Source organism: Bipolaris sorokiniana (assembly GCF_000338995.1).
Source record: "Bipolaris sorokiniana ND90Pr unplaced genomic scaffold COCSAscaffold_14, whole genome shotgun sequence".
In the NCBI taxonomy this organism is placed as follows: domain Eukaryota; kingdom Fungi; phylum Ascomycota; class Dothideomycetes; order Pleosporales; family Pleosporaceae; genus Bipolaris; species Bipolaris sorokiniana.
In genome coordinates, this window is record NW_006911908.1 from 801,545 (window position 1) to 823,023 (window position 21,479).

At 48.2% G+C, this 21,479-nt stretch overlaps 11 protein-coding genes across 11 annotated transcripts; 3 read left to right on the forward strand and 8 right to left on the reverse strand.

The window, feature by feature from the left end:
* Positions 1-484: 484 nt before the first annotated feature.
* COCSADRAFT_345846 (uncharacterized protein) lies at positions 485-1,469 on the forward strand (the record flags this gene model as incomplete). Its single annotated transcript, XM_007705693.1, has 3 exons — positions 485-757; positions 794-965; positions 1,012-1,469. The coding sequence occupies 3 exons, from the start codon at positions 485-487 to the stop codon at positions 1,434-1,436; spliced, it is 870 nt and encodes a 289-aa protein (XP_007703883.1). The 3' UTR covers positions 1,437-1,469.
* Positions 1,470-2,009: 540 nt separating this feature from the next.
* COCSADRAFT_98539 (uncharacterized protein) lies at positions 2,010-2,550 on the reverse strand (the record flags this gene model as incomplete). Its single annotated transcript, XM_007705694.1, has 2 exons — positions 2,010-2,168; positions 2,215-2,550. The coding sequence occupies 2 exons, from the start codon at positions 2,548-2,550 to the stop codon at positions 2,010-2,012; spliced, it is 495 nt and encodes a 164-aa protein (XP_007703884.1).
* Positions 2,551-3,792: 1,242 nt separating this feature from the next.
* On the reverse strand, positions 3,793-4,528 carry COCSADRAFT_40209 (uncharacterized protein). The gene is made up of 3 exons (XM_007705446.1): positions 4,432-4,528; positions 4,082-4,297; positions 3,793-3,989 (listed from the first exon to the last, which is right to left on the reverse strand). Exons 1-3 carry the CDS (start codon positions 4,470-4,472, stop codon positions 3,935-3,937), a joined length of 312 nt encoding a protein of 103 aa, XP_007703636.1. The 5' UTR covers positions 4,473-4,528; the 3' UTR covers positions 3,793-3,934.
* Positions 4,529-5,088: 560 nt separating this feature from the next.
* On the reverse strand, positions 5,089-5,792 carry COCSADRAFT_125559 (uncharacterized protein). The gene is made up of 3 exons (XM_007705695.1): positions 5,615-5,792; positions 5,428-5,557; positions 5,089-5,363 (listed from the first exon to the last, which is right to left on the reverse strand). The coding sequence occupies exons 1-3, from the start codon at positions 5,728-5,730 to the stop codon at positions 5,154-5,156; spliced, it is 456 nt and encodes a 151-aa protein (XP_007703885.1). The 5' UTR covers positions 5,731-5,792; the 3' UTR covers positions 5,089-5,153.
* Positions 5,793-7,517: 1,725 nt separating this feature from the next.
* Positions 7,518-8,368, forward strand: COCSADRAFT_163892 (uncharacterized protein; the record flags this gene model as incomplete). Its single annotated transcript, XM_007705696.1, has 2 exons — positions 7,518-7,645; positions 7,774-8,368. 2 exons carry the CDS (start codon positions 7,518-7,520, stop codon positions 8,366-8,368), a joined length of 723 nt encoding a protein of 240 aa, XP_007703886.1.
* A 983-nt stretch (positions 8,369-9,351) lies between these two features.
* COCSADRAFT_345865 (uncharacterized protein) lies at positions 9,352-10,746 on the reverse strand (the record flags this gene model as incomplete). The annotated part of the gene is made up of 1 exon (XM_007705697.1): positions 9,352-10,746. One exon carries the CDS (start codon positions 10,741-10,743, stop codon positions 9,418-9,420), a length of 1,326 nt encoding a protein of 441 aa, XP_007703887.1. The 3' UTR covers positions 9,352-9,417.
* Positions 10,747-11,191: 445 nt separating this feature from the next.
* Positions 11,192-14,017, reverse strand: COCSADRAFT_40211 (uncharacterized protein). Its single transcript, XM_007705447.1, has 4 exons — positions 13,731-14,017; positions 13,560-13,654; positions 12,077-13,503; positions 11,192-12,028 (listed from the first exon to the last, which is right to left on the reverse strand). The coding sequence occupies exons 1-4, from the start codon at positions 13,902-13,904 to the stop codon at positions 11,298-11,300; spliced, it is 2,427 nt and encodes an 808-aa protein (XP_007703637.1). The 5' UTR covers positions 13,905-14,017; the 3' UTR covers positions 11,192-11,297.
* A 295-nt stretch (positions 14,018-14,312) lies between these two features.
* COCSADRAFT_345868 (uncharacterized protein) lies at positions 14,313-15,751 on the reverse strand (the record flags this gene model as incomplete). The annotated part of the gene is made up of 3 exons (XM_007705698.1): positions 14,313-14,761; positions 14,810-15,162; positions 15,210-15,751. The coding sequence occupies 3 exons, from the start codon at positions 15,749-15,751 to the stop codon at positions 14,313-14,315; spliced, it is 1,344 nt and encodes a 447-aa protein (XP_007703888.1).
* A 220-nt stretch (positions 15,752-15,971) lies between these two features.
* On the reverse strand, positions 15,972-17,324 carry COCSADRAFT_40212 (uncharacterized protein). The gene is made up of 2 exons (XM_007705448.1): positions 17,056-17,324; positions 15,972-17,007 (listed from the first exon to the last, which is right to left on the reverse strand). The coding sequence occupies exons 1-2, from the start codon at positions 17,284-17,286 to the stop codon at positions 16,174-16,176; spliced, it is 1,065 nt and encodes a 354-aa protein (XP_007703638.1). The 5' UTR covers positions 17,287-17,324; the 3' UTR covers positions 15,972-16,173.
* Positions 17,325-17,471: 147 nt separating this feature from the next.
* Positions 17,472-19,361, forward strand: COCSADRAFT_244497 (uncharacterized protein). The gene has a single exon (XM_007705699.1). It carries the CDS (start codon positions 17,560-17,562, stop codon positions 19,306-19,308), a length of 1,749 nt encoding a protein of 582 aa, XP_007703889.1. The 5' UTR covers positions 17,472-17,559; the 3' UTR covers positions 19,309-19,361.
* COCSADRAFT_244496 (uncharacterized protein) lies at positions 19,362-21,478 on the reverse strand. Its single transcript, XM_007705700.1, has one exon. The coding sequence runs from the start codon at positions 21,378-21,380 to the stop codon at positions 19,416-19,418; it is 1,965 nt and encodes a 654-aa protein (XP_007703890.1). The 5' UTR covers positions 21,381-21,478; the 3' UTR covers positions 19,362-19,415.
* Between the last annotated feature and the right edge of the window lies 1 nt (position 21,479).

Consider the following 21,479-nt stretch of genomic DNA (forward strand, 5'->3'; position numbering starts at 1 on the left):
CCAGCCTGAACGCGTTTCCTCATGGATTAGACGTATCAGGTTAGCGTAGACGCTATGTAAATATCAATGCTTTACTTTCACTTCATCCTACTTCGAGATTCGTTAGATAAAGGCATACTCTTCTGATAATAAAACATAGTTACAACAAGTCCAAAAAGTGGTTTTTTTTTCTGTCAGTGGAAACGGAGTTCAATAAGTTAGCTTGCGTAGCACTCTGTCCCCACCTAACCTCGCCCACGGTAGCTGGGACTAACTCTTACCAAATCTCTACGTGCATACTGCTATGTCTGCCTATGGCTCACAATATCGCTACCTAATGGTGAATTCTTTACTCTCTCATCAGCCGGTCTGAGCTCGCTTAGTCAACACAATGCTGTTATTTCATTTTCACCCATGCAACCTTCTTGTCATAGGCTATACGCCACGCATACTATACCTTTATCGTCCCAGCACTGTAGTGTGACTCTTGAGAATTCGCATCAACATGAATACCTATCCAAAAATCTCCCTTGCGGAGCTTCCAGATGGCTCCCAACTGCAAATGAACTTTCCCGATACAACTTGGTTTAAGACTCATGGAAAAACACAACAATTCCCGACACACGAACACTTACTTTCCCTCGTTCCAAAGGATTCTCATTCAAACATAGTGAAGTTTGAAGACCTCGGTCTTGTTGTCAAATTCGGACGACGTGTCACTACAACGGAGGCCATCAACCTTTGGGCTGTTCGTAGAATCTTCCAGGAAGCTGTTCCGGTGCCGGAGCTTTATGGATGAAGAGTTCTTGAACAGGAAGGAAAGGGCCCCTACGTCTTCATCTACATGAAACTCATCCAGGGCCCCACGCTCCGAGAGCGATGGCCTGAGCTGTCAAGCGCTGACAAGCAAGCAATCTGTACTGATCTACGTGCCATGGTATCTTCTCTTCGGAGCCTCCGGGACGGTGAATCACAGAAAATCATTGGTAAGGGTTTCCGGTAGTTAGGTGTGACCCCGCTAAATGCTTACAGGAACTATATGTCATGGTGCTGGGGAAGATATCTGCGTGAAAGAAATGCCTTCGGTAAGGCCGTTTCCTTCTCGGGCTGAGTTCCACGACTGGCTTTCCTGGTCGTGGCGCCGGCGTGTTCCAGATTCACAAAGCATCCCAGACCCGTGGAGGGTCTGCCTTCTAGACAATGGGCCTATCGTTTTTACGCATGGTGATCTACATCGAGGTAACATCATTGTCAACGCCACGAGTCCTGCTAAGGTTGTCGCAATCATCGATTGGCAGTTGTCAGGTTGGTATCCGGACTACTGGGAATACTGTAAAGCCTTGTTCACAGCAGAATGGGGTAAAGAGTGGCGGGACTATATTCATCAGTTCTTGGATCCTTATCCACCAGAGTTCGAGACATTTGATTTCTACATGCGGACCAATGGCATGTTTTGAACTTTACCACTTCCAGCGGAAGCTCCAGTTTCATAGCACATCAATGAGTCTAATATTGCAGGCCGAATCAATTGAAAGTGCTGGAGATCAGGCTAGACTTTTGTGAATAACGAGAAACTACAGATATTTCGATGGAGGAGTAGCGCAGTGGTATTTCTTCGGTATTTTCTTTTACCATGATGCTAAGAAACTCGCAAGATTAAGAGTTCTAATCTCCTCTCTTCTATAATCAAAAATAATACCTTACATATGAATAAAAGTTTATTATTAACGTCTTAACCATCATAGTAAGGATTTTTTAAGATTTGGCGCCGAAGAAGTTTTCTTCAAATCTTCTTCTTAGTTAACTTCTAGGAAAATTATCATATGAAGCTACTTTAAATAGAACTATAGAGACTGAATAAGGAGCGAATACAAGAAGTCATAGAGGCACATAGCAAATGACATCCAATAGCCTAATGAATTGAGCTTACTCACTCCTGTCAAACCCATTTTTGTACTGTCCCAGCACTTGTATCGTTTGCGCACATTATCCCAAGACCAATCAGTGGCTGATGAAAATTGCTGATGATGCTACCGTGGGCGAGCAGCAGTGGGTCGTAGTCTAATGCCAACTTGTGGCGGGTCTTGGTTTGACTGAACTATGTCTATAGCCGCTTCATCAAGATATCCGAGGGTAACAAGATGACGAACATATTCTAACATCCATGTCTGGCTGTCAGAACTCGTTGTCTGCATTTGTTAGTAGATGTGCATTTCATCAAGAATTTTACTCTACACTTACCGTCAGGAAGTTAGGGTTGGCTCTAGGCGGCTGGATTTGTGTCGCTGCCATCTCAAGGTTATTTCGTGGCATGTCCTGCGCTTCAGAACTGATTTCTGACAGATGCTGAACTAAGACTGGCCCAATCTCGATCAACTGTAGAACTCGCTTGGTCTCCAATGGCTCGTAATCCCTTTTGAATTCCAAGAAATATCCGATCATGGGATTGCCAACCACGTGGATTCTGCTTCCTTGCTGTGCACCTTCTGCGTCCGGGACCCATATACTGAAATGAGCACGTTGAACGCGCGCAGCTGCATAAACAATCAGAAATACAGTGCGAGTATACATGTTCAATTGTAGTAGTAACGAGTTTCGTGAGATTCGATATATATGAATGAATATCTAAGAAGAGAGTGGCTGCTTAGTACGGGTCGCATAATATACGCAATTAGTATGGACCCTTTTCTTTATGGGAAGACACATCACAAGCTACCATAAAATTTCCCTTCATAGCCATTCAAATGGGGTTTTATTCTTTCGTTTAACGCACAATTGATCATGCTAGCCGTGCCTCGTTCAGCGATGCACCGCGTCGCAGTGAGAATTTCAAATTCGATCGGTCCGTAGGCGCATGTACAGACCCAAGACGTAAAAACATTTCTTATTAATGATGTCTTTAACTTAATTGGTGGGTTCTTGGTGGAGATAATTGGCCTGCTGTCAAGATACGGCGTAGTCAGCTCCTACGCGTGATGCAAATATACGTGACACCGAGCAAAATCATCAACGCGCCCATGCACCATGCTACACAAGTTCCCTGAGGAAATCCTTAGGAGAAATCAAGTCCCGCGTGAATAAACAAAAGTGGTAGTAGTTCTTGTGATGCCGAAAAGGTTTGCGGTATTGAATGAAACGGCTTTCAAGTCGAACAATACCAATTCTTACCCTATTGCCATGCTAATAAAGTCGAAAATGCACTAAGAAGTAGTCTTAGTAACGCTTAAAAGGTATCTACCGCTATTTGGACGATACTGTTATTATGAAGATTGCCTCTAAGGATCACCATATCCAGATCAAGAGACATTGAAGATGTCTCCACAACGTAAGCTAGTCTCATGTCACTGACTCATTCCCTTGTTTAAGCCCTCACCCAAGCCGTCACTACAGATGACGACCATTGCGGGAACGTTTATTATGGCTTTTCTCGCGCGCACCTTACACCAAACGCTCGTCCCCTTTCTCACCTCTTTCCCAATGATTCACACAACATCACTAGTCTATTATAGTTTAGAATCATATGCATATTCATATCGGAAATACCCAACTCTTAGTTTTTGGTCCACAGGACAAAAGAGACTTGAATTTTAAGTATTGAGATTTCTTGCTTGGCCGCAACGTTTGATTGTGTAGCTCTTGTGCCGTTGAGACTGTACACATTTTTAAGAATGCGCTGCTACCTATTGAACCAGGCTTGCTGCATCCAATAGCCAGCCACTGTCAGAAGACTGTTATGCAACATAATTCGAAAACGCACACGTGCAACCGGAAGGAGCCGACAGGGCACCTACAAAGTCAAACAAACAGAAAGTTATAGATTCAAGTCGTGGTTGTACAGTCTATTTGTCGTCTCGCTACAATGACTAGCATGTTGCGTGTATCCTCCACTTGAGTCTTCCAACGACATGCACTACCCTCCAACAAGCCAGCCTCTCATCACTTCTGCTCCGCGCATTTACTCCTCATCAGCGTACAGAGCACGACCAGGCTTCGAGTTGAGGAATTCGTTCCTGGTCTCATCGTTAGCCTTCCGGACTACCTATGATTTCGTCCTACCCATCGCCTTTCCATTTTGCATCTGAACCCAGCGTCATGAACTCACCTCTCGATTGCCCACTGCATGGTTGCGTATCCGAGAACTAGCGGGGGAATGATGTAGAGAACTTGGTTCTTGGATCGGCGCATAACGTTCCAGAAGCCCTTGCTGAGGAAGTTGGCCATGGGGCGCTGTCGGTTGGGGCTCAGCTGGTAGGTGACGATGCCCTTGCCGGGTCGGCCACCGCCCTCGTAGGGGTTACCCCATGCGCCGATGTGCCATCTATGCTATCGTCAGCATGCGCTCCATTCTAGTCGGCCATGCACACGTGTGCCGTCTATGGAATGCGGGTTGGGGCGCGGAATCTTTCAAGGCGGATGCGGGTGCCGTGGCGTGCGGGGAGGGCCGAGACATACGTGGTCTTGGTCTTTGCCTGGGATTCGGGTCCGAGAGCCATTGTGAAGATGTCAGGTGCGGGTGTGGACGTGCAATGGGATGAGCGGTCGGTCGTGACGATGTTGCTAGAAAGATGCAATCCGAGCTGCGATGCCAAGACTTCTTGTGCGCTAGTCTATATCAGGGAAGGGTTGGGACAGGCGAATCAGCTGAATGCTATTGGTCAATCCGTCGGTGAGTGAACAACCTGCACTTGGGGAGCAATATATCACTCACTTGAGTCACCCCGTATCTCACTCACAAAGCCTCCCAATAGCGGGAAGAGGAATAAAATATTGCTACTTGCCACATCCTGTCCACCCTGACTAGCAATTGCGTCGCGACGTCCACCATGCTGCTTGTATTCTCCGTACGTCTCTGGCATTTGTGATTTGTTGATAGAGCGTAGACTCTTCTAATAAGCTATCTCTTTCTATTAGTATGCAGTGGCTGTTGTCTCTTGAAGGTGTCGAGTCAGCCCTGGAACGCCTAACACATAGTGGGAAATGAAATTTGAGTGAAGGGTGACATATTCCCGTGACACTGAAATCTGGTCTCGTAGTCTCATGTCAAATACACCATCAGAGAAATATGTACGGTTCTCAAAGTTCTTCATCACTGTATCACATACAAGACTTCAACGCACAGGATTTTATTACACGCTAACTCCTAAACCCCAAAAGTTCTCGCATCATCCAACTCTCTACTGAGTTATCACAACGCCCTCATTCCTAATAATCCCATAAGTGACAGCCGTGCTCAGCCTCTGCGGGCAACCCTCATAGCTCTTGTAAATTGTGGCATTATAAAAGTTACACATATCGTCGATAACGGGACGAGCCTTGTAAAGATCATCCACGGTACAGTGACCCTTGCCACCCAGTCCGGGAGGGACAGCACAGGGCTCGATCAACTTTACATTGTTAGATTGCAAGACTTGTAGATGATGAAGAGCGGGAGGTGTGAAAGGAACGTACTTTAGAGTACTTGTAGTGATTGACACAGTGGCAGGCAAAGTCTTCGGCGGCGCAGCCATCGAGCATGCTGGCTTGGACTTGGCATTCGTAGATGCAACTAGGAAGCCAACCTTTGAGCTTATCGTTGTTTCTGGTTCTTTATGTTAGCCAAAAGTATAATGCAGGTTCCAGATTACGAGATACATACAAACAGTGATATTTCACCATATTTCCGGGAGCGGAAGCTCGCGTAATGTTGAATGTGAGTTGAGCGTTGGCAACAGCCAAGACCGAGAAAAGCGTGGTGATAGAAATGAAGTGCATGATTAGAACTGATGTACAGATATAGAATGTAGAAAGTGTGTTATGATAAGTGATGATGAGTGAGTTCTTGGTACTGCATTTGAGTTCAGGTTCAACCAGTTTATATATCACCTACGACTTTAATCTCTCCCTGAAGCTGGCCCGTGATAAGATGATCCGTAAGACATTAATCTGTATCTATGCGACTCTAAAGTTGCAAATAGAATATTCATGTTTGCAAAAATCACTTTTTGTAGTAGATTTCAGCGAAAAGCATTTGCAAATTGCACCCCTAAGAATAGTTTTTCGATTTAAGATCTTCTGATCTTTTCCCAATCCTGCCTGTTTGTCATGGAGCTGTTTTATTGCATGCTGAGACAATAATACAATCATGTCTACCGGTTTTGTGTGACAAGTTAAACTCTCTACGCACATCGTCTCCGGTGGTGAGAAAAGCAATTTAGCTAAATGAGCTAGTAGAGATCATCCTATAACTTAGCTACGTTAGCTGTTGCACCATAATCAATCAAGTCTGATTGGCTGTAGAATAGGAGACCTGAAACCATTTTCGCTCAACATAATTTCTTGTTTCTCGATAAAACTTATACTCCACCAAGGCACAGGACAAAAGGGAAAGTGAGAGCTCAAGTTGCTGTTACAAAACAATATGCTTAACACCATCAAATGAGATAGTTAAGAAATGGCGATATGAAAACACATCAAACAACGAAATGAGCAGAGTGCGAATGGATTTATTCAAAACAATCCGAATGAGAAGCTTGAAGCAAAGAAAATACACCACACGGAACTTGACAACGGCTGGGCATAGATGCTGTGTGAGTCACCCTAGCCTTCCTCTCAAACTGTTGAGTACCAAATCTCAAATCCACAAGAACTTTGAGAATTGGGCCTAAGCAGCAATTCGTCCCCTTTTCTTTTTCGACATCATCTATGAAACAGCACTTGTTTTTTTTTGCATCACAACTTGCCCATTCCTATCTTGCATCATCGAATAGATAAAGTTAAGCCCTGCAAATTCAGACAAAATCCAAACAAACCAATTGGTAGGTTCTATCCTGACGTTTGGATGTTTATGCTCACGAAACTGCGCATGCTCCGTGCTAACACTTTCACATTTCTCTGCTGAACACTCTCATGCTTTTTCCGTTGCTAATTTCGTTCTTCTGCCATACAAACACAGGAGAAACATATTTTAGAACGCTAAGTCTCGTGTAAGGCATCCGTACAGAGTTTTCGTGCTGCATGAGACCGTTCACATTTAGATATAACTTTCGAATAATGAATACAGGCCACTAAAAATATCGATTTCTAGAATATTCGCCGCTTTACAATAACATCTCTATAACTATACGGCCCTACCCATGGTTGTAAACATGCGCGAATATGTCGCTTTAGTAATGGCAGAACTGACCAAACTAGATGAACAGGGCAAACGCATCTTGATTTTCGCATAGAAAGAGACACCAGACTCTAAGAGTACTTGAACTATGGCTTTCAATTTCTCGTTCTGTTGGCTAACTTGCTGAGATCTGTTTAGAAGGTTTGCTCTCAAGCGCGTTTGCAAAACCATTTGATTTATTGTGACGCAATTTCTGTATTGGCAGACTCTTATCTCCCTTGATAGTACCCTGTTTGTAGTGTTTGTAGTGAATGTAAAAGACAGTGACTGTGAAGTTTAGCGCATCACACACGAGGGCCTCCGTCTCACACAACATGCCTGGCCGAACCATCCCCATAATCCGCTTCAAAGGACATTCGATGAGCGAAAAACTAAGATCAAGCAACTCATGAGTGAGGATGTTGCAGTATGCATGGGCTATCTAGAAGCCGAGCTGACCTTCATCGACTACGGTCCTTACAGCATACCGATCCTGTATTCGGAACACATCGAACATCAATACCCTCACGGAGTCATGTACGAGGCTTGGACTAGCTCCGGAATGGTCTCAACTACTTCGAATGGAAGGACTTTAGCAGCAACATGTTTCGCTTGAAATACGAGGCGCTTTGTCTTACCGAAAAGTCGACTCTGACATCTTGCAGGTTTGGCCGTAGCCAACAGGCTGACAAGAGCGAGCCAACTGTACTCATCAACGACTGCGACATCTACCTTTATGAAGATAAGATACATGTGACTATGGAGCGCGGACTGCTGCTAGCAGCTGACTACATCAAACTGTGTGGGATTCTGGATGAGCAGCCAGTGCGGTTCAATGGGACCAAGCCTCTATGGATGGAGCAAGCCCAGGCAAACTATGTGCGCTGTCGGGTTCTTGAAGACTTCAGTCCCGACGAGGACTTACAAGCCCAATATTTCATTCAACTTCTCTCAAGCTTCGTTGTAGAGGTGTATGAGCGTTGGCTCCTTGGCATGGACAACGATGGGCAAACTGATATGGTATACGGCATGCAGCTTGAAGATAAAGTCAGAGGCTTGTTTCCTTACAACGTGACTTGTCGCATAGACGGGCACACGGATCCAGAAGAGTTGTCAGACTCTTCTCCGGACCCCAACATTATCGATTGGACAAAGTTCGACTATGATCCCGTTGCTGCTCGGGCTACTGCACAACAGAGCGTTTCGGATTATTGTACATCAAATGACATAACAGCGGCAACGGCAACGCCTACATCGTAGGGATTGGTACCGGTGATATCAAGTCCTATCGCAATAGAGCCTCCTCCGATCTTCATCATGCAGTATGCCAACACAGGTAAATTCCCAAACTCTTCAAGTATATCACCAAACTGACATCTCACACCAAAGATCGCGCCAACGCCCACAAAAATTCCGAGCAACACCACTGTTTCGCTCTCTACCATCCGCTCTACTTCTCCATATGAAAGCTTCGATTCTCAAGTCAAAACAACGACACCGGGACACTATGACAAAGTCTCGGGAGATAATGATCCGCCTGGCGTTCCTGCCACCAAAAGAGACACTGGACATCAGGAAAGCACTGCTGTCATGGATTCTGAGACATTAAGCAATCTTGTCGAAACGGGTCGCGGGCATGTTGCACAAGTTGGAAGGCATTGTCGGGATGTTGAAGATGAAGTTAGTTGGAGTGATGGGGAACTCTGATGAGATGCCTCAGAGTCAGATAACAGGCTCGTTGCATTAGTTGGGAGCTTTCAGGCCTTTGGATTAGTTATTATTTGGGTTAGATAGGGTTTGGGCGGTGCTGTCGAAGCACTTCCTGTTTGCGTCGATGAGTACAGCGTTCCCCTATAGGTATACGAGTCGAGCGCGGTGATTCCAGAATGATATTGGGCTGGGATGGACCATGGGGCTGAAGGCCGTTCTCATTCTACCCAATGAATTCACAAAGTCGAAAATAAATAAAATATGCAATATGGCGCTCTCCTTCATGGAAAGAACTTTGCAAAAACATTACAACCTAATATAAAGTTTTACAGTCGATAATTTCAGCCAAGTCGCTTATTGCACATCTATCAACCGAACCTCTTGCAGAAATTGAATGAACATGTACTAAGTTGTTTGTAGTAACAGCTGTAAAATTACATATATGCTCAAATACAACAATTTCCTCCCCCTCTCTTCTCGCATCTACATACCTCCTACTCCTCGCCAGAAAACATATCTTTGTCAGAAACATCCTTCTCTTTCTCACGTGGGATCTCGTGCTCGCGTGGAATCTCCTCCTCAACCACACCCCCCTCTTCCTACTCACCCTCCCCATCCCCCAACCCCGGCCCATTCTTCCGAAAATACTCCAACCCAACCAACTGATTTCCCCCTTCAACCTCACAATCCCCCTCATCAGCCAGCACCTCATCCCCCCTCCCCACATACTTCTTCCCCCACCCCACATTAAGCGGTAACCCAGTATGCGCCGCGCTCGTCCCGCCACGCCTTCTCACCCCACTCCAATGTCTAATACAATGCCCCAGAACGGGCAATTTAGGCGGCATCAAGCAGTTATCCGTGCCAAGCCGGCCTCGAGGTACTTGATATCGTGTGAATTTCAGGTATCGGCGGTTTGTCTCTGAGAAATCGACGGCACGCAACTCTTCGCGCTCGAATTTATTTTCCAGGCTACCGTCTACTCGTACTACGTCGTCTGCTTTTAGCTTGCCCGTTTGAGGCAGGGCGTAGTGTTTGCGCTTGCGCTTGCGGGTCCCAGCAGGTTTTGGGTGGTTGCGGTCGGACAGCGAGCGGAGGGAGTAGGTGCCGACGAGGTGGTTGATGACTGGGTCGAGGATTGCGATGCCGCGGGAGTAGAGACGGCAGATTGTTATTTCGATTGCATCGAGGTGGCAGGCGGAGAGCTTGGTTTTGTAGAGTTGGAGGATTAGGGCGTTGATGAGTGGGGATTGGATGAATTTGGGGAGGCCGAGTTGGAGCATGCAGTTGTAGAGGTGGATTTTTTCGAGGAGGGATGGGGGGATTTCCATCGCGATTGGGCCGTTGGGGTTTGTTAGGTAGGCTTTCATCTTTTGGTTTGTAGTCTGATTGGACCTTTTTGGTTGATTGTCATCGGTGGTATCCTTGCTCTTTTGACTGCTCATGTATACTTTCACTTTGTCGAGCCATGGGATAATGTATGCTTCAATCTCATCGGCGCGTATATATGCCAGTTGCTCGTCATCCTGGTCGGACCCTTTTACTAGTGGATAGCAGACCGGGAGTTTCAATTTGTCGTCGCTAGGATTATACGTAAAATAGTCCTTAGCAAAGCTCGAACACAGTATAAGAGTCTCACGGCAAAGAGGTCTGGACAATTTCTTGTCCTTTCCTTGCCTGAACCCTTTTATATATTCGAAATCGCTGCCCCAGCTAGACATTTTTTCGCAATATAGGGTTTTGAAGATTTGTGAGTCAACGATGATTTCCACATCTTTAGTAGTCTTTAGCCCGTTCCTCTGCTTGCACACATCAATCGGATCTGTGTATGGGTCTTTCGAACGCATGCATCTTTGCCTTGCCTCTTCTTCTAGGTATTCCTCGTGTACGATCACAACTCTGCCGTCTTCGTCGTAAAGAACCATTTTATCGTCCAGATATTAGTGCGTATTGAAACAAAAATCCTTCAATTTGAAATGCAAAAGTCGCAAATGGCGTCGGTGAGCGGGACGAGATGTTCGAATACTAAAAAGGAAATGCTCGATTTCCACCTTCTTTGTTCAAGTCGCGGATCACAAAGCGGGGCGCATTCTCCAAGGGCGTTGAGAAACAACAAGCGATTTCTTTCATGAGTGCCGGATTTGAAATAAAATATGTCCCAAGTACAATACTTCTTGCTAGGGATTGCTGCATCGTATCATCTAGTGTCGCGTTCGTGCAGGACTGTTGACGGACCACGAGCCATACTAATCAGAATACGAACTAGATCTTGGGAACTGAGACTGCTGATTCTCATTCGATACTGGTTCACCAACCCTAACCACGATTGGCATCAATAGAAATACAAAATATAACACAAGACAGACACCATATGGAGTGCATAAACTGTTCAATACGAGGGCGGAGCTGACTATAATTGTCCTCACTGAAATTTAATAACAACAGCGAGTACTGTGACCATAATCTACATATGATAGTCCTACTTCTTTCCTCCCCCACCGCAAGCCCTCTCTAGCGTCAAGAATGCGAAATGGCCACCAACAACCGGTCGGGCAAAGAACCACGGCCCAGGGAAGCCACCATCACCCTCTGTCACGTAGAGATCGGTAAAGGCTCGGTCTGTGACCGTCTCATTCAACCACAAGGCCACGCGATCTAGTATCTCAGAGCGCACCTTCTTACTTGCAACAGCTGCTGCCTCAAATTCCCAGTCTGATTTGGTGTAGAGATGGCGCGAGTCGAGAGGCAGACCATATTTTTGCATAACATTTCCATACCATTCGCTTTGCAACGAATAGACAGAATCTGGGATGAAGTCTTCAGTTATAGGGGTGCGGCCCGAGCTGTCTTTGGAAGGTGTCAAGGGCCTTTGCGCGTCTTTGTTACCGGATGCGTAATCTGACTTGTCGACTAATGATGACGAGTTCGTGAAGGTAGGATGGAAACACAGAACAGCGTCTGCGTACAATGAGTAGAGCGTAGTCCAGCTTCCATACCAGTTATAGGCAAGCTTAGCGTGTGTACCGTCACGCGAAATGGCGTACTCCTGCCATTTCTTAATGTACGTGTCGGAAATATTGCGATAATGCTTCGCATCACCGGGTCGGTCCATGAGATCTGCAATCTCACTAAAGGCCTTGATGCCGACGATTCCTTTTAGTGCAAGGTTAGTCTGAAGCGGCAGCCAGCCCGCGAAATCATCAGTGGAAACTGGTTCTGTAGTTAGCCAGTGTCTCAAGTCAATGCGTGCGTACTTACGCTGATTGTGTGGTTCCAGCGTATCTTCAACGAGATAACCAGTCCACTGTTTCCAAAGATCGTAACTCCCTTCAAGCCATTTCTTAGCCTTGTCAACTCCCTTCGTGCTTCCGCCCCAGACTTCGTCAATGTACTCGATGCCATCATACGAGGCGATACTTGTAAGACCAAAAATACTCTCATCAGACTCCTTCATATTGCCGTCATGGCCAACAGCGGACCAAATAGACTGTGCTTCGGCTTGAGAGCTGTAGGTCAACGAGTTGACCAACGCAAGACCCATGATGAGCATATCGCCACATTCCTCAACTGGCATGTATTCGTCCCTTCCATCAGCATGTCCGGTAAGGTTAGGGAAGTGAGCACCTAAGTCATGCATCGAGTATTTGTTTGGATACTGCCCACTGAGCTGGTGTTCAAGAAGCGGCTCAAGAAGGTACGCCAGCCACCGGGGTTGCGTGTAGAGGAAGAATGGGAACGCTGGGAAGATGACATCCACAGTTTGACAATTACCATTTGAAGAGATCTCCTTGAGAAATAGCAGTGGATTTTCCTTGGTGCCAGAAAAGCTGGTCGCGCCCATCACCTGTCGTGCAGACAGGGCGACGATGTCGACATAATTGGTAGAGCCAGATTCATAGGCGTCAATGCGCAACTGCTCGGAGTAGTTGCTGGCTAGACTGCTGGCCGTGGCAAAGTCACCGTAGTGGAACTGAATAAGCTTATCTTCATCATGGAACCATGACTTCCACAAAGGTCGCATGAAGGTGAGGCCCCGCGCAGATGCATACTGTGTAACTGGGTCTTGGACATGGGTGAGGGTGAATAGCACGCTACCGCTGGCAGCTTTCGAAGCAGCGCTCGACTTCCCCAGCTCAAAGGATTTCACAAAAGCGAAAACTGGCTCCTCATCCATGATGCCACGGAAGTTTCCATCCACTTCGTTCTGAAGTGTCCCGGTTCGGGCAAACCTCTGGCGGAGTAACGCGGAAGTGCCAGACTGGTGACGTACATCTGCTGGGCCTGTGAAGTGCAGCTGACCCCACTCGGGCTGATCATTTGTTTCGGTGAAGAGTTGCTCGACCTGGCGCTTCACTTGCCACGTCTTCAGCTTGTCTTTCAGACCAGGCGCTATGTGCTGGAATAGGCCCCATTCTATGAGACTCTCCCTCTTGCCGCTAACCCATTGACCATTCACATCAACATATATGTTGACATCAACAGTTCCTTCTACATGTATGGAGAGATACGCTGCCGGAAGAGTCTGTCGCAAAGTTGATGTGGGTGTTATGGGAGAGAGGAACGACAAAGTGATTTCGACGTTCTCTGCTTTTTGGGATTTCTTGGATACTTGAAGCGAGTATGTGAGGTTCGTAGTGGACGCGTCGTACTTAGCACCTTTGTACGCCGGATACGCTATTGTGTAGCTGCACAACCAATAAGTCAGCATTGAATAAGTCACGGGTGTAGATGTCATGCATACCTCTTGTCGGTTTTATCTAAAGAATCATGGGGCCTGCCCAACAGTGGAAAGACTCGATTCTCATCAGGAAGCGATGCAAGCACGCCGAATCCAACCTACACAAGAGCTTGTAAGCACAACACCCAATGTGGCTGGGAACCATGTCGCCGTAAAAAATGTGGGCAATCGTACCTCTGCACCAGTCCAAAACATAGGCCATTTGCTCCAAGGCTCCTCACGCGCATTCTGCAGCCATGTACTCAAATACGGATTTCTTACGATCAACGGAAGGACCGGAGGCTGGAGAGTCGAAGCATCGATGACGCTTGCTAGAAGCGCCGTAGCGAATATTCCGAGGGAACGCATTGGAGCGGCCCGCGCGCAAACGATTACACAGACAAAAGGGCAAACTCGGTACTAAAACTTCAGAGACATAGATTGATGTTACACAATATACAGAGGGATCGAGGTTGTGTTTGTGTTGGGGATGAGAGCTGTCAGCTGGGGATGGAAGCTCTGGGTAGCTGCATTCTGCGGGGTTGTGGAGCGGCCAATGAACGCCAGGTGCCTTGCATCATGGGTGGGTCGGCAATCGTCCTATGTTTCATGACGCGGCCTGACCTCTCACCGTCTCTATCGTCGCAGCATCCAGCTCTTTTGCCAAAAAAAAGGTCTCTAGATGTGACGGATGATGAACAGTTGTAGCCGATGTACGTGGATTCTGGTGTACCTCTTCTCTCAACAAGGCACATACTATTGTAAACCAGGCGAGGCCTACATATTGTTAGTCGATGCTACCGCACGTGGTGTTTGCCGACTTCGATGCTTCCATACAGACGCAATGGCGTTCATCAACGAAGATTCCATGCGACCTCGCCCCGTACATTCCTTTGATGACGATGTAAGTGTTTCTTCTCCTGACGGTTTCGCAGGACTGTGAGTACGCATAGTCCGGTCGCCCATGGCAAACACTGGGTTAGGATGGTAAATGGGATGTACCCGAGAAACATTTCTTTGTGGAAGACTGGGGAGCGGTCGAATAGTCGGTTTCGTAGGCTCTAATTTGATAGAAGGTGGAATAGACAAACGGTAAGATGGTGGCGGTTTGGGCATGAAGCTATCCCTCTGTAACGCTTGCTTGTCGGACTGTTCATCTAGTTCTTCTACCCTGGGGCTGGGAGTAACGTGCGGGACATATGTACGCGGCTGCCATTTGGATGCTTCTCTGCGAGATAACATTGGCGTCTTCACCAATATGCGTCGAGCGGGACGGGCAGTTGCCGCTGATGTGTCTTTGTTGCTGATTGTATTCCAGTTTTTTGTTGTATTAGTCTCTCCTTTGTCTATTCCAAAATCATTCTGTAGTCCACTGTTGACTAAACTGTGAGTCTCCTGGTCTGTACTAATACTGCGTACACTTGCGTCATGTGGCTCAATCACCAAAAGGTCGTTCTCCTCTCCAATTCCGTTATGTTCTGAGCGAAGCACCTCCAGGTCTCGCAGTTGGTCTCGAGTGCGGTAATAGTATCGGAACGTTGCGAAAGGTCGGTCCACCGGATCGATAAGAGCGAATTTGTAGAAGCGTTTAGGTTGTTCTGGCCCGGCCCGTCCAGCGTTGACGAGGCTGCCACTTTTAGCACTGTGCCCTCTCCGTATTCAAATCGTACTTACTTGATCCCTCTACCCTCCTTTGCATGTAGTGTATCCTCGTATATCTCTACCTGCCTCTGAATCCGCTTTCTGGCATGTGCACGATGCACTCGTATCTCCACGCAAGCTGTCTCGTCAAACACATCCATTATGCCTACCCGGTGTCTATCATTTTCCCTCGGGGGTGCGAAACACAGCACACGTTTCTCGATCTTCTTAACCCCCTCTGCATCTTCGGAACTCTCAAATAGGCCAAACATAGTTTTACCTTGCCAGCCCTCTGCTTTTCCAGTCGACCAACTTACAATGTGCGCGCCGTCGATATATAGCTTGAAGAAGAAGTAGTGCTCATCGGGAACTGGCGGCGAAACGGCATAGCTTATCCAGAACGCGGTGCCTGGTAGAGCGGGCACAAACACACTACATGTTGAAGTCTTGCTTTCGAAAGGCTTTGGCATGAACCTTGTGATCCCGTGATCATCTCTGGGATTGGGGCGATACTCAGGAAGCTTTTCGATATCCAACTGAGAATGGAGCGTAATGTCTATGCTGCAATGGTGCATTGCGTCAGTTGTATGCCGGTAAAGACGAGTAAGTGATGATGCCTGCGCTGTGAGTATAAGCAGGTGCGACTGTATGCTCAAGGTGAAGCAAACAGAAGATCCACTAGCGCGGTCAATATCCCAGTGTATATCAGGTATTGTAAAAGAGAGTTCGATAAGTGCAGAGGGGCAATATCGATAAGCAAACGAAGCAACTTTCTCTTGAACTGTTCTGGACCTCTGGTATTTGGCAATATCTTATCGACCGTTGTTAAGCTTGCCATTCTGCAACTGTGACTGACGCCATCGCCTCCATGCTGCTTCAGACTCCTGAATCAGCGAAGCATCTGCTCCCGGAACCAATAGAGGAAAGCATTTATTCTTAGGTATAAGTGTACAGGGTATTAGATGTTAATGATACAATGACCGCATTTCGAAACTTTTTATTTCTCACCCTCCCCAGATTCTCCATTCTTCTCCAAGTAATCCTTGATACTAAACATACCCGTCCCCCTCTCGAGCGGCTTTTGTTGATTTAGACTAGGCTTCCAGCCAATCATGTAGATAAGCCTGAAAGTAGCAGGCAGTGTCCCATCTTCGTTGCCATGGAGCTCCTTGTATATTCCCTCTGCAGCAAGTAGCACATCCCGATGTATGGCGCCCTTCTCTCTCGCCATTACGGCATTCGATTCGCCCATAGCCTGTAGATCCTTCATCAATGAGAAAGTGTCGGGGAAGTCGACAACGATATCGTCGACATCTACGGTTAGGAGGTTGAAGCCAGCCTTTTGCAGCAGGCCACCAACATCTTTTACGTCTGCCAGTGGCGAAGTGTGTGTTGAGACACCACCTCTCCTGTCGAGCTCTGCTAGTTGAAGCGATGTTCGGAGCTCATACAAACTGTCACCACCCATCATGACACCAATGAAAGGACAGTCGGGCTTCAGTACGTTGTTAATCTGGGCAAGGACTGAGGGCAAATCGTTAATCCAATGTAAACTTAGATTGCTCAGGACCGCATCGAAAGTGTTGGCCTCATAAGGTAACAACTCCGAGGTAGGAAGAACCTCTCGCACAATGTCGATTTCCTTGTTAAAGGGCAAGTCTGCATCTCGGTAGAGCAACGATCGAGACGAGTCAGCGGCTGTGATTGTACCGATGCGCTTAGACCGTGGACCCTTTTCCGGTGCGTCCTCGGATGGCAATGTCAATGCTCGAGAAAGATTGCATGCGTTTGCGCCGAGGTCGAGAACTTTTGGGAAATGTCGGTTTATGTCCTATTCGTCTTAGTAGTTGCTCGTTTTGCAGACAAGAGGCGGCTCTACCAAGACTCGCTCACACAACCGTGAAGCAACCTCGTTTCTTAGATAATCTACATTCCGACTTGTCTCAACATCTTTTGCAGCCCGCTCCTTTTGCATCCATTTTTGCTGGGCACTAAATATCTCGAGCATGGGCGCTCCAGGCGCTTGAACAGCGTAACGTCGTGTGAATTGGCGGGAAAAACATTGTCTCCTGCATGGCGAAATCAAAGCGCGTACAGAGAAACCAGCCATATTTGCAAAGGGCTGTGCAATTGACTGAGCCGACAGGCAATGCGCTCAAAGAAAGAGGTGTGAATAGAAAAAGACGTTAAAAGTACTACGTCAACACAGCTGCTAGCTATACCTAGGTACCTACTACCAGTCCGCCAATCGGCGTTTGGCTCCACCGAGCTGTACCTCCGTTGTCCAAAAGTTGGCCTCCACACTCCCCCACGCAACAACCAGACCGGCGAGCAGGAGGAATCCCAAATCGAGACCCTCCCATTGCAACACGTGCAGACCACCATGGCACAAGCATTCCCATACACATACTACGCCTGTGACTGCTTCGACAGCAACAGCGTAGCAGGCACAAAACTCACCTCGCACGTCCTCGCCGCAACCGACGACGAAGAAGAGACGCTCGACCCACGAAACCCACGCTCCAACTACGCCCTCTACCCACTCGAGCACCTCCTCTACTGCGAAGACTGCCTGCAAATACGCTGCCCACGATGCGTAATCGAAGAAACGCTAAACTGGTACTGTCCCAGCTGCCTCTTCGAAGTCCCCAGCTCGGTCGTCAAAAGCGACGGCAACAGATGCACGCGCAACTGCTTCAACTGCCCCGTCTGCATATCCCCCATGATTGTCAATTTGCTCGAGAACCCGGACGTCGACCACAGCACAACGGACCGCCACATCCTGGCGTGTCCGTACTGCCATTGGAGCACAGTAGAGACGGGCATCGAGTTTGAGAAGCATACGGGCGTGTATTCGCAGATTTCACGCATAGCGAATGGGGGGAAGCCGATACCGTCGATCAAGGAGCGGGACAAGGAGCGAGAGAGACGCAAAGAGTTGGAGGCTCAGCGAAGAGATTCAAGAAACCCGCAGGCCTCATCTCGTGGCTCGGCCATTGTGCATGCTGGGGGTTACGAACCGCCCTCGCGCGACGACCTGTTTGCGAATCTCGCTGCGTTCTACAAGGCGGAATTGGACGCCCAGACGCCGTCGAATCCGCTGGAGATGAACTTTTCCTCGCCTACAGCATATTCTCGCATTATGAACTTGTACTCGACGTCGACGAAGAAGTCGAAGCGGAATAAGCCCACACCCATGAGAGATGCAGCATCTGAATTGGAAGGTCTGGTAACACACGATCCTGCCGCTGAAAACGCAGCAATCGAGCGTATCAAGAGGGGTGGTTGGAGTGCTACATTATCTCCTACCCAAAAGCTTGCCCAGCTCGACCCCCACGTACAGTTCGACGACGAGCTCCGCCCAATTCCAACACTACTCTGCACCAAACGCTCAAAGCGATGTCGCTCCTGCCGCCACATTCTCGCAAAGCCCGAATCGAAAATCACATCCACGCGCTACAAAATCAAATTACTAGCTCTAAACCACATTCCCCGCCTCAGCGTCCGCGCCTTACCACCCCCTTCCAACCCACCCGTCCCCGCATTCCCCGGCTCCGTCCCAGCACCAGCACCCCAATCAGCCCAACCCCAGCCCCAACTCCCCTTCAACTACAATGCCCTCCGCCCCGGCATCCCCGCGCACTTCCTCCTCCACCTCAGCAACCCCCTCTTCGACCCCATCCGCGTCACCCTCGCTACCAGCAGCACCACCCCCGGCAGAGTCTCCTCCCGCGTAACAATCCTCTGTCCTGAGTTCGAGGTCGGCGCCAACACTGACGTCTGGGACGACGCCCTCTCATCCTCCCCGGCCCCCATGCCCCGCCGCTCCACCATCAACGCCGAAACAGGCCAGATCGAAGCAGGCAAAATTTGGGATAAAGGCCGTAATTGGACGAGTGTCGCCATAGAGGTTATACCGGGGTTCTTGGATGAGGTTAATGGGGAGGAGGAGGAGCTTGAGCCGGATGATGATTTGCTGGAGATTCCGATTTTCGTCAGGTTGGAGTTTGAGGCGGATGTTAATGCCGAGGAGAGGGGTTTAGGGGATTCGAGGGGGAGTAAGGGGGAGAGGGAGAAGAGGGAGGAGGCGTTTTGGACGGTGGTGGGGGTGGGGAGGATTGCTAATGCTTAGGGGGTTTTTGATGATGATGATGATGATGATACCCATTTGTTCTTATGATGATGAATATATGAAAGCGTGGGAGAGAATTTTATTTGTCGTGCTTGAGATGCGATTTTTCAAGAGGTGGTCTCGATGTCTTTCTTCTTCTTACGAGTCACCATTCCGTCCAATGTTGCTTGGCTTGCTTCCCGTTTGTGCACTGGTTTCTTATCTACTTTCTTGCCCGTTGGCTTCGCTCGCTTGGTACGTTTCGATTCATCTTCATGTCCGCTTTCCTCGTGGCCATCTGCCTTGTCGTCTTCATGCTCGACCATTGCACCGGGTGGACCCTTTGTACCCTCAGTCGGCCCCTCGGCATCATCATCAAATAACTTGCGCCAGCTTCCATCAAGGACCTGAGGCGAGTTACCGTACAGATTGACACGGTATGCATTCTTCATACCCTGGAGACAAATATCTCTTCTTGTGGGAAAATCAAACATTGGCTTGGGATATGTTTTCAGAGCACCGTCTACACCGCTTCCAGCAGTCCCATCACCCTTGATTAAACACCCCCATTTCTTTTGATCAGCAATCGGCGCCTTGTGCGGCTCGTAAATGTATTTTTTATCGAATTTGGCTAGTTCTGGTACGTATCGGCGGATAAAGTTACCTTCCTTGTCCCATTTCTGGGGGAAGGCTACAGGCGAATAGCAGCGGTAGAATTGGGCGAAAAAGGCGGTGCAAGAAAGCCATTGCCAATTACCTATGTTACACGCAGCTTCGTGGTCAATAAGCCATTCTTCAAAGACTTCGGCGCCGCGCTCCCAGTCAATGTAGCAGCCGCCTCTGGTCAGAAAGCACGCAACGGCGTGGCGGCCGAGGTGATGAATCCAGCCTTCCTGTGCCAGCTGCCGCATTAGTGCGTCAATCCAGGGAAATCCCGTACGGCCCTGTTTCCAGCGCTGGAAATGGGACTCAGCTTCTGCATTATCGATTGTGTATTCTCCAGTGATTAGGCTAGACGAGGTATCGACTTTGGAAGGAAGATGCCAGGGGATAAAGCGGCAGTGTGAGTTGTTGTAGGTTTGACCAAACGAATATCCCAGTGATGCCTGTGCGCCAAAGTACATGTCGCGAAAGAGGAGCTGGCCGGTCAGACTGGTAGGTGGCTGTGAGGCTCTTCCTTTGTATTTATCGGCTACATCTTGAGCGCGCCAGTAGAAGAGACGACAGCTCAGAGAGCCAAAGTGCATATGCGGAGACAAAAGAGTGGTGGATTGGGGCTCGAATGCAGTCGGTGCGGTATTGGGTTTCTCAAAAGTGGCCGTATACTCTTCGTCTGCAATTATTTTATCAAGCGCTTGCAGGGCCACCGTCTCTCCGCCGCGATGTGGTGTTGTTGCTAGTTTCAGACCCAGGTCTTCCATTGTAGGTACAGCAAAATCGCCATTTGGTCCGGCCAGCGCAGTGTACGAGGCTTCGTTTCCATCTCTTTGTATCGAGTTGATGTCTGGGTGGCTTTCTGGCTTCTCTTGGTCAAACTGCAGATGCACTTCTCCAGGGTCGGGTAATGATTTGGGTGCAGGGATGGGTCTAGGGACTGGTCCAATCTTCTTGGCAGCTGCTTGTACCTGAGCCATGCTCATGGTTGGCTTCCCATTGTTATTCTTGACCAGGTCATCCGGATCATACAGCGTTCTTCCAGTCTTGGTGATGACATCGACGCCCGCTTGCTTCGCAATCTCCATGACCTTGGCATCACGCTCTCGGGCATAAGCATCCGTATCCTTTTCAAAAACTAAATGGGTGATGTTCCATGCCTTGAACAGCTTGGGAAACAAAGTTTGCGGGGCTTCGCGGATGAGGAAAAGCTTCGACTTTGGGTTCAACTTGGTGATGGATTTGGACAGGTCATTTTGGCAGTCAATGAGGTACTGCCAGCGATTGGGACCAACACGGGCACGATAGACATAGTGTGGATCCCACGTCCACACTGGATAGAGACATTCGGGGTCAAGGTCCAGGGCAGCTTTCAGAGCTGGGGAATCATGGAGACGCAAGTCGGTCCGGAACCAGTAAATGACCCGCGACTTCGTCATGTTGCTTAAGGTCTGCCAGGGCTCAGAAAACGAGGGGAATGGGCAAAGAAGAATGAAGAATTGTCACAGAGCTCAAACTTGAAGAGATACTCCCTCGAC

Coding starts and splice junctions, on each gene's coding strand:
- COCSADRAFT_125559 (XM_007705695.1), bottom strand. CDS start 5,730: ATGCACTTCATTTCTATCACCACGCTTTTCTCGGTCTTGGCTGTTGCC. Junction 5,558..5,614: donor ATGGTGAAATATCACTGTTT/GTATGTATCTCG, acceptor ATAAAGAACCAG/AAACAACGATAAGCTCAAAG. Junction 5,364..5,427: donor ATCACTACAAGTACTCTAAA/GTACGTTCCTTT, acceptor AACAATGTAAAG/TTGATCGAGCCCTGTGCTGT.
- COCSADRAFT_244496 (XM_007705700.1), bottom strand. CDS start 21,380: ATGACGAAGTCGCGGGTCATTTACTGGTTCCGGACCGACTTGCGTCTC.
- COCSADRAFT_40212 (XM_007705448.1), bottom strand. CDS start 17,286: ATGGCTGGTTTCTCTGTACGCGCTTTGATTTCGCCATGCAGGAGACAA. Junction 17,008..17,055: donor GGTTGTGTGAGCGAGTCTTG/GTAGAGCCGCCT, acceptor TAAGACGAATAG/GACATAAACCGACATTTCCC.
- COCSADRAFT_244497 (XM_007705699.1), top strand. CDS start 17,560: ATGGCACAAGCATTCCCATACACATACTACGCCTGTGACTGCTTCGAC.
- COCSADRAFT_40211 (XM_007705447.1), bottom strand. CDS start 13,904: ATGCGTTCCCTCGGAATATTCGCTACGGCGCTTCTAGCAAGCGTCATC. Junction 13,504..13,559: donor TTAGATAAAACCGACAAGAG/GTATGCATGACA, acceptor TTGGTTGTGCAG/CTACACAATAGCGTATCCGG. Junction 12,029..12,076: donor GCTGGAACCACACAATCAGC/GTAAGTACGCAC, acceptor CTACAGAACCAG/TTTCCACTGATGATTTCGCG.
- COCSADRAFT_40209 (XM_007705446.1), bottom strand. CDS start 4,472: ATGGCTCTCGGACCCGAATCCCAGGCAAAGACCAAGACCAC. Junction 4,298..4,431: donor CAGGCAAAGACCAAGACCAC/GTATGTCTCGGC, acceptor ACGATAGCATAG/ATGGCACATCGGCGCATGGG. Junction 3,990..4,081: donor ATGCAGTGGGCAATCGAGAG/GTGAGTTCATGA, acceptor CGATGAGACCAG/GAACGAATTCCTCAACTCGA.